We start from the raw sequence: 15,059 nt of genomic DNA on the forward strand, positions 1-15,059 counted from the left end.
ATGGTAGCTAAAGTGAACACCAAGGTCGCAAAAAGTGACCAGTATGGTAGCTAAAGTGACCACCATGGTCGCTAAAGCGACCACTATGGTCGCTAAAATGAACACCATAGTCGCTATATTGACCATCATGGTAGATAAAGTGACCACCAAGGTCGCTAATGTGCAAACCATGGTAGCTAAAGTGACTACCATGGTAGCTAAAGTGACCACCATGGTAGCTAAAGTGACCACCATGGTAGCTAAAGTGACCACAATGATTACCTTGAGGTTACCTTGAGGTGCTTCCGGGGCTTAGTGTCCCCGCGGCCCGGTCGTCGACCAGGCCTCCTGGTTGCTGGACTGATCAACCAGGCTGTTAGACGCGGCTGCTCGCAGCCTGACGTATGAGTCACAGCCTGGTTGATCAGGTATCCTATGGAGGTGCTTATCCAGTTCTCTCCTGAACACTGTGAGGGGTCGGCCAGTTATGCCCCTTATGTGTAGTGGAAGCGTGTTGAACAGTCTCGGGCCTCTGATGTTGATAGAGTTCTCTCTCAGAGTACCTGTTGGTCGCTAAAGTGACCACCATGGTAGCTAAAGTGACCATTATGATAGCGAAAGGGACCACAATGTTCGCTAAAGTGACCACAATGATCGCTAAAGTGACCACCATGGTAGCTAAAGTGACCACCATGGTCGCTAAAGTGAACACCATGGTCGCTAAAGTGACCACCATGGTAGCTAGTGACCACCATGGTAGCTAAAGTGACCACCATTGTAGCTAAAGTGACCACCATGGTCGCTAAAGTGACCACGATGGTCGCTAAAGTGACCACCATGGTAGCTAGTGACCACCATGGTAGCTAAAGTGACCACCATGGTAGCTAGTGACCACCATGGTAGCTAAAGTGACCACCATGGTCGTTAAAGTAAGCACCATGGTCGCTAAAGTGACCACCATTGTCGCTAAAGCACCATGGTCGCTATAGTGACCATAATGGTAGTTAAAAGGACCACCATGGTCGCTAAAGTGACCACCATGGTAGCTAAAGGGACCACTATGGTCGGTAAAGTGACCATAATGGTCGCTAAAGAGACCACCATGGTCGCAAAAAGTGACAACTATAGTAGCTAAAGTGACCACCAAATTCGCTAAAGTGACCATCATGGTCGCTAAAGTAAGCACCATGGACGCTAAAGTGACCACCGTGGTCGCTAAAGTGACCACTATGGTCGCTAAAGTAAGCACCATGGTTGCTAAAGTAACCACCATGGTCACTAATGTAACAACCATGGTTGCTCAAGTGACCAACATGGTCGCTAAAGTAAGCAACATGGTCGCTAAAGCGATCACCATGGTCGCAAAAGTGACGTCCATGGACGCTGAAGTGACCACCATGGTCGCTACAGTGACCATTATGGTTGCTAAAGTGACCATCATGGTCGCTAAAGTGAACAACATGGTCGCTAAAGTGATCACTATGGTCGCTAAAGTGAACACTATGGTCGCTAAAGTCACCACAATGGTCGTTAAAGTGACCACCATAGTCGCTAAAGTGACCATCATGGTCGCTAAAGTGACCACCATGGTCGCTAAAGTGACCACCATGGTCGCTAAAGTGACATCTATGGTCGCTAAAGTGACCAACATGGTCGCTAAAGTGACCAACATGGTCGCTAAAGTGACGTTCATGGTCACTAGAGTGACCATAATGGTCGCTAAAGTGATCACCATGGTCGTTAAAGTGACGTCCATGGTCGCTAGAGTTACCACCATGGTCGCTAAAGTGACGTCCATTGTCACTAAATTGACCATCATGGTCGCTAAAGTGACCACCATAGTTGCTAAAGTGACGTCCATGGTCGCTAAAGTGACCACCATGGTCGCTAAAGTGACCACAATAGTCACTAAAGTGACGACCATGGTCGCTAAAGTGACTACGATGGTCGCTAAAGTGACCACCAAGGTCACTAAATTGACGTCCATGGTCCCTAAAGTGACGTCCATGGTCACTATAGTGACCACCATGGTCGCTAAAGTGACTTCCATGGTCACTAAAGTGACCACCATGGTCGCTAAAGTGACCAAGATGGTCGCTAAATTGACGTCCATGGTCGCTAAAGTGACCACCATGGTCGCTAAAGTGACGTCCATGGTCACTAAAGTGACCATTATGGTCGCTAAAGTGACCACCATGGTCGCTAAAGTTACCATAATGGTCGCTAAAGTGACCACTATAGTCGCTAAAGTGACCACCATGGTCGCTAGAGTGACCACCATGGTCGCTAGAGTGACCACCATGGTCGCTAGAGTGACCACCATGGTCGCTAGAGTGACCAACATGGTCGCTAGAGTGACCACAATGGTAGCTAAAGTGACCACCATGGTCGCTAAAGTGATCACGATGGTCGCTAAAGTGACCACCATGGTCGCAAAAAGTGACCCCAATGGTTGCTAAAGTGACCATCATGGTCGCTAAAGTGACTATAATGGTCGCTAAAGTGACCACTATAACAGCTAAAGTGACCACCATGGTCGCTAAAGTGACCACCATGGTAGCTAAAGTGACCACCAAATTCGCTAAAGTGACCATCATGGTCGCCAAAGTAAGCACCATGGTCGCCAAAGTAAGCACCATGGTCGCTAAAGTGACCACCATGGTCGCTAAAGTGACCACCATGGTCGCTAAAGTAACCACTATGGTCGCTAAAGTGACCATCATGGTCGCTAAGGTGACCACCATGGTCGCTAAAGTGACCACCATGGTCGCTAAAATAACCACTATGGTCGCTAAAGTGATCACCATGGTCGGTAAAAATTATCTTGAGATTATCTTGAGATGATTTTGGGGCTTTTTAGTGTCCCCGCGGCCCGGTCCTCGACCTGGCCTCCACCCCAGGAAGAAGCCCGTGACAGCTGACTAACACCCAGGTACCTATTTTACTGCTAGGTAACAGGGGTATAGGGTGAAAGAAACTTTGCCCATTGTTCTCGCTGGCGCCTGGGATGGAACCCAGGACCACAGGATCACAAGTCCAGCGTGCTGCCCACTTGGCCGACCGGCTCCCTACCATGGTCGCTAAAGTGACTCCAAGGTCGCTAAAGTGACCACCATGGTCGCTAAAGTGACTCCAAGGTCGCTAAAGTGACCACCATGGTCGCTAAAGTAAGCACCATGGTCGCTAAAGCACCATGGTCGCTAAAGTGACTCCAAGGTCGCTAAAGTGACCACCATGGTCGCTAAAGTAAGCACCATGGTCGCTAAAGCACCATGGTCGCTAAAGTGACCACCAAGGCCGCTAAAGTGACCACCATGGTCGCTTATTGACCTCCATTTAATTATTAGTAATATTGAATTACTTGAAGCAGAGAGATATTACCAGAAATCTAGATTGAGTAATAATACTTTGATGGCCAACTATGTGTAGTTTCCATTGTAAATTGTATTAACGAGATGTCATGCAAATAATGTAGATAGCTAACACGGTGGTTGCAGCCATGCTGTTTTACCCCTCAGACTAATTGTAAAGTTTATCTTGTACCTAGTAATTGCACTAAAGAAAACCCTTACATGTAATCTTTAGCGAACTTCGTGGCCGCTAAAGTCACCTCCATGGTCGATAAAGTGACCCTCATGGTTGCTAAAGTGACCTGGACACATGAGGATTCTGTAATCCGTCGGGGACTGTGCCGGACACATGAGGGGTTCTGTGATCCGTCGGGGACTGTGCTGGACACATGAGGGGTTCTGTGATCCGTCGGGGACTGTGCTGGACACATGGTCGCTAAAGTGACTTCCATGGTCACTAAAGTGACCACCATGGTCGCTAAAGTGACCAAGATGGTCGCTAAATTGACGTCCATGGTCGCTAAAGTGACCACCATGGTCGCTAAAGTGACGTCCATGGTCACTAAAGTGACCATTATGGTCGCTAAAGTGACCACCATGGTCGCTAAAGTTACCATAATGGTCGCTAAAGTGACCACTATAGTCGCTAAAGTGACCACCATGGTCGCTAGAGTGACCACCATGGTCGCTAGAGTGACCACCATGGTCGCTAGAGTGACCACCATGGTCGCTAGAGTGACCAACATGGTCGCTAGAGTGACCACAATGGTAGCTAAAGTGACCACCATGGTCGCTAAAGTGATCACGATGGTCGCTAAAGTGACCACCATGGTCGCAAAAAGTGACCCCAATGGTTGCTAAAGTGACCATCATGGTCGCTAAAGTGACTATAATGGTCGCTAAAGTGACCACTATAACAGCTAAAGTGACCACCATGGTCGCTAAAGTGACCACCATGGTAGCTAAAGTGACCACCAAATTCGCTAAAGTGACCATCATGGTCGCCAAAGTAAGCACCATGGTCGCCAAAGTAAGCACCATGGTCGCTAAAGTGACCACCATGGTCGCTAAAGTGACCACCATGGTCGCTAAAGTAACCACTATGGTCGCTAAAGTGACCATCATGGTCGCTAAGGTGACCACCATGGTCGCTAAAGTGACCACCATGGTCGCTAAAATAACCACTATGGTCGCTAAAGTGATCACCATGGTCGGTAAAAATTATCTTGAGATTATCTTGAGATGATTTTGGGGCTTTTTAGTGTCCCCGCGGCCCGGTCCTCGACCTGGCCTCCACCCCAGGAAGAAGCCCGTGACAGCTGACTAACACCCAGGTACCTATTTTACTGCTAGGTAACAGGGGTATAGGGTGAAAGAAACTTTGCCCATTGTTCTCGCTGGCGCCTGGGATGGAACCCAGGACCACAGGATCACAAGTCCAGCGTGCTGCCCACTTGGCCGACCGGCTCCCTACCATGGTCGCTAAAGTGACTCCAAGGTCGCTAAAGTGACCACCATGGTCGCTAAAGTGACTCCAAGGTCGCTAAAGTGACCACCATGGTCGCTAAAGTGACTCCAAGGTCGCTAAAGTGACCACCATGGTCGCTAAAGTAAGCACCATGGTCGCTAAAGCACCATGGTCGCTAAAGTGACCACCAAGGCCGCTAAAGTGACCACCATGGTCGCTTATTGACCTCCATTTAATTATTAGTAATATTGAATTACTTGAAGCAGAGAGATATTACCAGAAATCTAGATTGAGTAATAATACTTTGATGGCCAACTATGTGTAGTTTCCATTGTAAATTGTATTAACGAGATGTCATGCAAATAATGTAGATAGCTAACACGGTGGTTGCAGCCATGCTGTTTTACCCCTCAGACTAATTGTAAAGTTTATCTTGTACCTAGTAATTGCACTAAAGAAAACCCTTACATGTAATCTTTAGCGAACTTCGTGGCCGCTAAAGTCACCTCCATGGTCGATAAAGTGACCCTCATGGTTGCTAAAGTGACCTGGACACATGAGGATTCTGTAATCCGTCGGGGACTGTGCCGGACACATGAGGGGTTCTGTGATCCGTCGGGGACTGTGCTGGACACATGAGGGGTTCTGTGATCCGTCGGGGACTGTGCTGGACACATGAGGGGTTCTGTGATCCGTCGGGGACTGTCCTGGACACATGAGGGGTTCTGTGATCCGTCGGGGACTGTGCTGGACACATGAGGGGTTCTGTGATCCTTCGGGGACTGTCCTGGACACATGAGGGGTTCTGTGATCCGTCGGGGACTGTGCCGGACACATGAGGATTCTGTGATCCGTCGGGGACTGTGCCGGACACATGAGGGGTTCTGTGATCCGTCGGGGACTGTGCCGGACACATGAGGGGTTCTGTGATCCGTCGGGGACTGTGCTGGACACATGAGGGGTTCTGTGATCCGTCGGGGACTGTGCTGGACACATGAGGGGTTCTGTGATCCGTCGGGGACTGTCCTGGACACATGAGGGGTTCTGTGATCCGTCGGGGACTGTCCTGGACACATGAGGGGTTCTGTGATCCGTCGGGGACTGTGCTGGACACATGAGGGGTTCTGTGATCCTTCGGGGACTGTCCTGGACACATGAGGGGTTCTGTGATCCGTCGGGGACTGTCCTGGACACATGAGGGGTTCTGTGATCCGTCGGGGACTGTCCTGGACACATGAGGGGTTCTGTGATCCGTCGGGGACTGTCCTGGACACATGAGGGGTTCTGTGATCCGTCGGGGACTGTCCTGGACACACGAGGGGTTCTGTGATCCGTCGGGGACTGTGCTGGACACATGAGGGGTTCTGTGATCCGTCGGGGACTGTGCTGGACACATGAGGGGTTCTGTGATCCGTCGGGGACTGTCCTGGACACATGAGGGGTTCTGTGATCCGTCGGGGACTGTCCTGGACACATGAGGGGTTCTGTGATCCGTCGGGGACTGTCCTGGACACATGAGGGGTTCTGTGATCCGTCGGGGACTGTCCTGGACACATGAGGGGTTCTGTGATCCGTCGGGGACTGTCCTGGACACATGAGGGGTTCTGTGATCCGTCGGGGACTGTCCTGGACACATGAGGGGTTCTGTGATCCGTCGGGGACTGTCCTGGACACATGAGGGGTTCTGTGATCCGTCGGGGACTGTCCTGGACACATGAGGGGTTCTGTGATCCGTCGGGGACTGTCCTGGACACCTGAGAGGTTCTCACATAACAAACATAGAATGTTTTGTTACTGTCCTCGAGGTCGTCATTAGCTCGTCTACCTCCGTAAGTTAGAATAATTGGTAGAGTTAAGGGGAGCGATCCTCACCCGGGGGTCACTCCCTAACACGTGCTGCAGCAGCGGCCAGGTCAGCCTTCCTCACCTTATATTTTCCAGACCTTCTAGATCCTTCGTCTTAGACATGTTCGCTCAACTCCATCAAGTTATTACCTAGGAACATTAACCAGTCATATTTGGACCCGTTCTCCATGGACTGCCCCAAGCCTCGCCCTGGTTGGTCCATGTTCTCGGTGCCACATGAGCCAACCAATCACAGCCGGCCACGTCATGTTGTTCACTAAGAGTCACAAAGCTGGCCGCTGGAGCCCGTCCTCGGCAGCCATCATTAAGTTGGTAGAATTTACAAACAAATAATTCAAATTGAACCTAATGACAGCCAAGAACATATGAACCACGTCAGAACAAATATTAGTTGGAATGTTTACTTTATGATAAGAGTAGAGGTACGACTCTCGTAGAGAGAGGGAGGGAGGGAGAGAGGCAGGCAGGAAGCCGGCAGGGAGGCAGGCAGGCAGGCAGGCTGGCAGGCAGGGAGGGAGGCAGGCAGGCTGGCAGGCAGGGAGGGAGGCAGGCAGGCAGGCAGGCTGGCAGGCAGGGAGGGAGGCAGGCAGGCAGGCAGGCAGGCTGGCAGGCAGGGAGGGAGGCAGGCAGGCAGGGATGCAGGCAAGCAGGTAGGGAGGCAGGCAGGGAGGCAGGCAGGTAGGCAGGGAGGTAGGCAGGGAGGCAGGCAGGGAGGCAGGCAGGCCGGGAGGTAGGGAGGCAGGCAGGGAGGGAGGCAGGCAGGCAGGCAGGCTGGCAGGCAGGGAGGGAGGGAGGCAGGCTGGCAGGCAGGCAGGCAGGGAGGCAGGCAGGCAGGCAGGGAGGCAGGCAGGCAGGTAGGGAGGAAGGCAGGCAGGGGAGGCAGGCAGGCAGGCAGGGAGGGAGGCAGGGAGGCAGGCAGGCAGGCTGGCAGGCAGGGAGGCAGGGAGGCAGGCAGGCAGGTAGGGAGGGAGGCAGGCAGGCTGGCAGGCAGGGAGGCTGGCAGGCAGGGGAGGCAGGCAGGCAGGGAGGCGGGCAGGCTGGCAGGCAGGGAGGGAGGGAGGGAGGCAGACAGGCAGGTAATGAAGCAGGCAGGCAGGTAGGGAGACAGGCAGGGAGGCAGGCAGCCAGGCAGGCAGGCAGGCAGGCAGGCAGGGAGGTAGGTAGGCAGGCAGGCAGGGAGGCAGGCATGGAGGCAGGCGAGCAGGCAGGCAGGTAATGAGGCAGGCAGGCAGGCAGGGAGGCAGGCAGGCAGGAAGGCAGGGAGGCAGGCAGGCAGGGAGGCAGACAGGCAGGTAATGAAGCAGGCAGGCAGGTAGGGAGACAGGCAGGGAGGCAGGCAGGCAGGCAGGCAGGCAGGCAGGCAGGCAGGCAGGGAGACAGGCAGGGAGGCAGGCAGGTAGGCAGGCAGGCAGGGAGGCAGGCAGGGAGGCAGGCGAGCAGGCAGGCAGGTAATGAGGCAGGCAGGCAGGCAGGCAGGCAGGCAGACAGGAAGGCAGGGAGGGAGGGAGGCAGGCAGGCAGGCTGGGAGGCAGGCAGGGAAGCAGGCAGGGAGGCAGGCAGGGAGGCAGGCAGAGATTCAGGCAGGCAGGTAGGCAGGCAGGGAGACAGGCAGACAGGCAGACAGGTCGGCAGGCAGGCTGGCAATGTTGGCAGGCAGGTAGGGAGGCAGGCAGGGAGGCTGGCAGGCAGGCAGGAAGGCAGGTAGGGAGGCAGGCAGGGAGGCAGGCAGGGAGGGAGGCAGGCAGGCAGGGAGGCAGGCGAGCAGGCAGGCAGGGAGGGAGGCAGGCAGGCAGGCAGAGAGGCAGGCAGGGAGGCAGGCAGGGAGGCAGGCAGGCAGGCAGGCAGGCAGGCAGACAGGCAGGGAGGTAGGGAGGCAGGCAGGCAGGGAGGCAGGCAGGCAGGGAGGCAGGCAGGCAGACAGGCAGGGAGGCTGGCAGGCAGGCAGAGAGGCAGGCTGGGAGGGAGGGAGGGAGAGAGATATAGATAGATATATAGAGGAGCGTCTTTTTGACTCTGTAAGATATATCACGAGAACAGTTTTCTTAGTCAATAAATAACTACTTTTCTTTATTATGTTTTGCGATCGTTTGTGAACGGCTCTGAGCCGTCGGCAACATGTCGGCAACGGCTCAGAACCGTCGGCAACATGTAGGCAACGGCTCTGAGCCGTCGGCAACATGTAGACAACGGCTCTGAGCCGTCGGCAACATGTAGACAACGGCTCTGAGCCGTCGGCAACATGTAGACAACGGCTCTGAGTCGTCGGCAACATGTAGACAACGGCTCTGAGCCGTCGGCAACATGCACACTTGCATTAATAATTACTTTGTTATGGTGGTTATCATGCATCATTAGCAGCTTACAAGTATGCTGTTGGGTAATTAATACCAGCTGTGAGGGGTTTAGGGCCACATATATCCCAGGTCCCAACCAGCTGAGCCTCCTGTGTCCCAGAGTGGACACTTGTGTTGCTGCTCATGCCAGACATGTGTGAAGCTCGCACTCTTGACACATGTGTGAAGCTCGCACTCTTGACACATGTGTGAAGCTCGCACTCTTGACACATGTGTGAAGCACGCACTCTTGAGACATGAGTGAAGCACGCACTCTTGAGACATGCGTGAAGCTCGCACTCTTGACACATGTGTGAAGCTCGCACTCTTGACACATGTGTGAAGCTCGCACTCTTGACACATGTGTGAAGCACGCACTCTTGACACATGTGTGAAGCACGCACTCTTGAGACATGAGTGAAGCACGCACTCTTGAGACATGCGTGAAGCTCGCACTCTTGACACATGTGTGAAGCACGCACTCTTGACACATGAGTGAAGCACGCACTCTTGACACATGTGTGAAGCACGCACTCTTGACACATGAGTGAAGCACGCACTCTTGAGACATGTGTGAAGCTCGCACTCTTGACACATGTGTGAAGCACACACTCTTGAGACATGCGTGAAGCTCGCACTCTTGACACATGTGTGAAGCACGCACTCTTGAGACATGCGTGAAGCTCGCACTCTTGACACATGTGTGAAGCACGCACTCTTGACACATGTGTGAAGCTCGCACTCTTGACACATGTGTGAAGCACGCACTCTTGACACAAGTGTGAAGCTCGCACTCTTGGCACATGTGTGAAGCACGCACTCTTGACACATGTGTGAAGCACGCACTCTTGAGACATGCGTGAAGCTCGCACTCTTGACACATGCGTGAAGCTCGCACTCTTGACACATGTGTGAAGCACGCACTCTTGACACATGTGTGAAGCATGCACTCTTGACACATGTGTGAAGCACGCACTCTTGACACATGTGTGAAGCTCGCACTCTTGACACATGTGTGAAGCACGCACTCTTGACACATGTGTGAAGCACGCACTCTTGACACATGTGTGAAGCACGCACTCTTGAGACATGTGTGAAGCACGCACTCTTGACACATGTATGAAGCTCGCACTCTTGACACATGTGTGAAGTACGCACTCTTGACACATGTGTGAAGTACGCACTCTTGACACATGTGTGAAGTACGCACTCTTGACACATGTATGAAGCTCGCACTCTTGACACATGTGTGAAGTACGCACTCTTGACACATGTGTGAAGTACGCACTCTTGACACATGTGTGAAGTACGCACTCTTGACACATGTGTGAAGTACGCACTCTTGACACATGTATTCGTTTGCCTTGTTCGGGAAGAATGTAGACACAGTAGTCGCTTCTGTATATTTATTGACCGAGACAACAAGGTATATATCTGGCCAGCCGAGGTCCACCTACTCTGGGTCTGTCTAGAGAACTGAGCCTGCTCCAAGCATGGCTGATGCTCCTCTGTCTGGCATGACGTCAGAGGTCTACTTGCCTGTGATTGGTTACATTTCAACTGACAGAATTTGAGTATAACACCGCTCGGACACGCTACCAAGTCGACGTCCCTTGTCGACAAGCTCTGGCTAGCTATATAGTTACAATGATACTGAAAGGACCTCGGTGGCATTCAATAATGGCTTACATGTGAAATTTGCATAATAAAACATTGAAAGAAGATCAGGTGTGCGTAATACTAACAACTCGGCATATGCACCAAAAAAAAAATTCATCATAATAGGTGAAAATCATGGTAACAATGCTTTGATTTAACCAGAGTATTAAGAACATGTGGATGTCTACTGATCAGATATGAACAATACAACTCAAGGTGTTGCCTAAAAAAAATTATTAACATGTGTCAATGGCATGTGCTTGAAAACCATACAAAATTAAACAATTATTACATTAATGGAACAAAGTTCTGACCTAACAACCATAAATGAATTTTAAGATTAGATAATGTGGATTTTTTTCTCTTTTTTTTTCTCTGAAATATACAATATATTTACAAGACCAATGTACAATATATTTAATGTGCAATATATTTACAAGCTATATACAAGACCTGGATCAAGAAGACTAACATCTGCGTGATAGCAGTCAGGATTCACTGGCCATAATTTGGTTGCTAGAACAATAATAACTCTTATGACAAGCACTGTAAAAATACAAATGGTAGTAGACTTAACAATGGCATCTAATTTATAACAAAATAAAGTTGAGAAGAACTATACATTATATATAATGGTAATAATAAGACACATGTGGTAGAAATACTGCAAATGATTTTTTTTTTTTTTCAAAACAAACAGAATAACTGCAGAGTGCACTCAATTATAAATTCTGCGGATATCTACACCTAGCTCATCCAGAGCACTATACAACTCTGGCTCTGACTGAAGGTCCGGAACAGATGAAACTTCATGTGACAAACTATCATCTTGAGAGATATCCTCGTTAACATCTAGCCAATGGACATGTGGTGAGTGCACGGTTGAAACGAGAGGATCTAGATCTAAGATTATAAGTGCTGGTATGGGGTTGCTGAACATCAAGTGGTCTGTCAACCACAGAAGGTGGTGTCCGAGTAGGAGTATCTGTCTGGGTAAGTTCATTGTCATCTTCTTCATCAGTCTCGTCAACAGTCATTTTAGCTAACTTCATGTGGTCTAAATGTTCATTTATATGCTCTCCTGTTACTAAGTTCTTTAGTCTGTATTTGTTACCTTTAATAAGCTCGATTTCCTTATATGGACCCAAAAATTTCTTAGTTAACTTATACATAGGACCAGACCTGTGTTGGTTAAGTATCATTACTACAGATCCAATAGTTATTTTACTGGGTTTAGCTCGTGCATTCCTTGCCAGAGTGAACTCGGCTGTAGCTTTGGACAGTTGTTCTCGTATTTTCTTGAATACTAATTGCATCTGTCTACGCTTCACTTGAACAAAGTCATCTACGTTATATAAGGGAGTAGGAGGTACGTTAATCAATTCATTAAGGAGGATCTTATCTGTACCATAAAGAATAGCGTGAGGTGTGTCACCTGTAGAAACATTAATTGAAGAATTTATAGCACACTGAATTAAGGGTATAAAATCATCCCAATTGTTGTTATCAAAATTCAACGTGACTCTCAAGGAATCTAACACTTTCCTGTTAGTACGTTCAGCTAGTCCATTACTTGCTGGATTATAAGGCATGATGCTACATTTTCTAATGTTATATACATCACACAAGCTAGTTAAAATACTATTACTGAATTCTGGACCATTATCTGAAAGGATTACTTTAGGCATACTATATCTACAAATTATTTGGTCATGGAATGCACTGGCTATAGTTTCTGCTGTTTTGTTCGGGATAGGAACTAGTTCGCAAAACCGTGAAAAATTATCGACCATTACAAGCAAATGTTTGTTCCCTCTCTCTGTTTTCGCAAAATTTGTCAATAAATCCATCGATATTCGTTCCCAAGGAGCTTTAGTTGCTGGGTACACCTGAATTGGATTAGGTCCTGAAACATGTCCCTTGTGCTGTAAACAAGTTAAACATCTGGCAACATAATGAGCAATCTCCTTGGCCATTTTTGGCCAAAAATACTTCAATCGACCTTGTTGGAGTGTACGATCCTTTCCTGGATGTGCACTTGCAGGAGCATCATGGATAATTTTTAACACAGTTGGTACCAAGACAGCTGGAACAACTAACTGATAACATTTCCTCGGGGCTGTTCCTAGCTTTACTACTCTAAACAGTAAATTGTCCAACATAACTAATTCTTTCAATGGTACTGGCGGTTTATGAATCGGGCGAGTGTTTTGCTTAGGCAAAAATTTAATGACGGATGCCCATATGGGGTCTTGTCTCTGTTCCGTTTCTACTACTGTAGCATCTAATGCTGGGTAATTTAACTGAATCGCAGCTACTTGTCGAGAAAACGCATCGGCTACAACATTTTGCTTCCCTGGAATATATCCAAATGTGGGATTGAATTCTTGAATTGTGAGCAAATATCTAGCAAACTTTCCAACTGGATTCTTATTTTTGAACAAGGGAATTAATGGTTGGTAATCTGTCAGAACATGAACTGGGTAATTATAAATTGTATCTCTGAAATGTTTAAGTGCCCAGACAACTGCCAAGGCTTCTCGTTCTGTTGCGTTATAATTTTTCTCTTCTTTAGATAATGTACGGCTAGCATAAGCAATTGTTGATCTCTGTGACCTTCTGTTTGAAGTAATGCAGCACCTAGACCTATGTCACTAGCATCTGTAACCAACGTAAAAGGTTTAGAAAAATCTGGATACCTAAGGACAGGTGACGAAATCAAGGCTGCTTTGAGTTTTTTGAATGACTGATCCTGGGCCTCTCCTCAAACAAAGGGTTCATCTTTTCTTTGCAACTTGTAAAGCGGAGCGGCTATAATAGAGAATCCAGCAATAAATGAACGATAAAATCATACAAGACCTGTGAACTGTCTTACGGCTTCTGTGGTACGAGGTGTTGGTAAATCACGGGCAGCAATAATTTTTTATTCATTCAATGTAATACCTGAAGGTGTAACTGTATGACCTGGGAAATTAATCTTTTGCTTTAAAAATGAACATTTTGCTAGCTTTATTTTTAAATTAGCTTCTGCAAGCTTTGCAAGTACTTTCTCAAGGTTCTGGAAATGAGTCTGAACATCTTGCGGCATGATTATGAGATCATCAAGGTAAACTAGAAGTGTACTTCCTATCAATCTACAAAATAGATTTGTCATGAGCCGTGAAAAGGTTATTAGACTACTCCGCAAACCAAATGGCATTCTTTTGAAATGAAAATGACCATTGGGAGTACTAAAGGCTGTCAATTGTTTACTTTCCTCATTAAGGGGGATTTACCAGAATCCCTGCAACAAATCTAACGTTGAGAATACTTTGTTTCGACCAATACTTTGCAACAAATCATTTAGAACTGGAAGTGGGAAACGATCAGGTATTGTTACTCTGTTAAGCTTGCGATAATCGATTAGAGGTCTCCAAGTCCCATCTCGCTTTGGTACAAGAATCAATGGAGCGTTCCATGGCGAATTACTCGATTCAATTACATCACTCTGTAACATTTCCTCTACAAGTCTATCGGCTTCTGCTCTCTGAGAATGGGGAAGACGGTAAGCTGGTACATAAATAGGCGTAGTTCCTTGTTCAAGGGGAATTTTATGTGTAATAAGAGGAGTGAGACCTAATTTTTCTCCTGGTAGAGCAACAACGGCTCTATTCCTGTTCAAAATTTCCAAAAACTGAGCCACAGAGTCAGGAAAATCAGTAGGACTGAGGTGTTGCACTTGCACCTTTGGCTGAGATCCCTGTTCTCCTGGTGTGAGTGTACAGACAGTATGATCCATGGAGACATCATCCACAACTCGCACCGGTAACGAGTAATGGGCAAAATCTACAACATGGGTACCAGACTGAAGATGGATGTCGGCATTACTAGTGTTTGCAATAAATAATGTAACAGTACCATCCTGCATTGTGTGCCAGGAGGGTTTAACAAATGTACCAATCACTTTACATGTTTCACTTTCCGCAATCACATCCGACAACTCAGGCACTCCCTGAACCTTAACTCTTATTCTGGTGAGAGAATGAGGGTGTAGCACAGTGTCAGTAGCCGTGGAACCACTGACTTCAGAGATGGAAGATGCCAGGCGAGTGAGACAACGAGAATCCGTTAGGGCGTCTCCTTCCAGAAAGTCCCGATACTCACTCTCCTTAACAACTGCACAACTACGGTGCGTCAATCGAGTGCCTGTTTTCTCGGGCATACTACCACGACAAGGATCTGACAAACCTACGCTAGCAAGGCGGGTGTCAACAAAATTAACGTAATCTGATTGAAGGTTGAACTCATGGCCCTGTCGATACATGCTACACAAAGGTATAACGTGGTCTTTGATACTAATGTTCCAACGATGGGGAAACAATGCAATATTTTCATCAATCATGGTGTACAGACCTAGGAGAATGT

The 15,059-nt window shown here is 48.6% G+C and overlaps 4 protein-coding genes across 4 annotated transcripts; 3 read left to right on the forward strand and 1 right to left on the reverse strand.

Moving 5' to 3' along the window:
- Positions 1-1,145: 1,145 nt before the first annotated feature.
- LOC138367046 (oviduct-specific glycoprotein-like) lies at positions 1,146-2,438 on the forward strand. The gene has a single exon (XM_069328440.1). The coding sequence runs from the start codon at positions 1,146-1,148 to the stop codon at positions 2,436-2,438; it is 1,293 nt and encodes a 430-aa protein (XP_069184541.1).
- Positions 2,439-2,448: 10 nt separating this feature from the next.
- On the forward strand, positions 2,449-2,823 carry LOC138367047 (oviduct-specific glycoprotein-like). The gene has a single exon (XM_069328442.1). The coding sequence runs from the start codon at positions 2,449-2,451 to the stop codon at positions 2,821-2,823; it is 375 nt and encodes a 124-aa protein (XP_069184543.1).
- Positions 2,824-3,547: 724 nt separating this feature from the next.
- On the reverse strand, positions 3,548-4,159 carry LOC138367048 (uncharacterized). The gene has a single exon (XM_069328443.1). The coding sequence runs from the start codon at positions 4,157-4,159 to the stop codon at positions 3,548-3,550; it is 612 nt and encodes a 203-aa protein (XP_069184544.1).
- Positions 4,160-4,179: 20 nt separating this feature from the next.
- Positions 4,180-4,575, forward strand: LOC138367049 (oviduct-specific glycoprotein-like). Its single transcript, XM_069328444.1, has one exon. The coding sequence runs from the start codon at positions 4,180-4,182 to the stop codon at positions 4,573-4,575; it is 396 nt and encodes a 131-aa protein (XP_069184545.1).
- The last annotated feature ends 10,484 nt before the right edge of the window (positions 4,576-15,059 follow it).

This window comes from Procambarus clarkii, chromosome 21 (assembly GCF_040958095.1).
Source record: "Procambarus clarkii isolate CNS0578487 chromosome 21, FALCON_Pclarkii_2.0, whole genome shotgun sequence".
Lineage (NCBI taxonomy): Eukaryota > Metazoa > Arthropoda > Malacostraca > Decapoda > Cambaridae > Procambarus > Procambarus clarkii.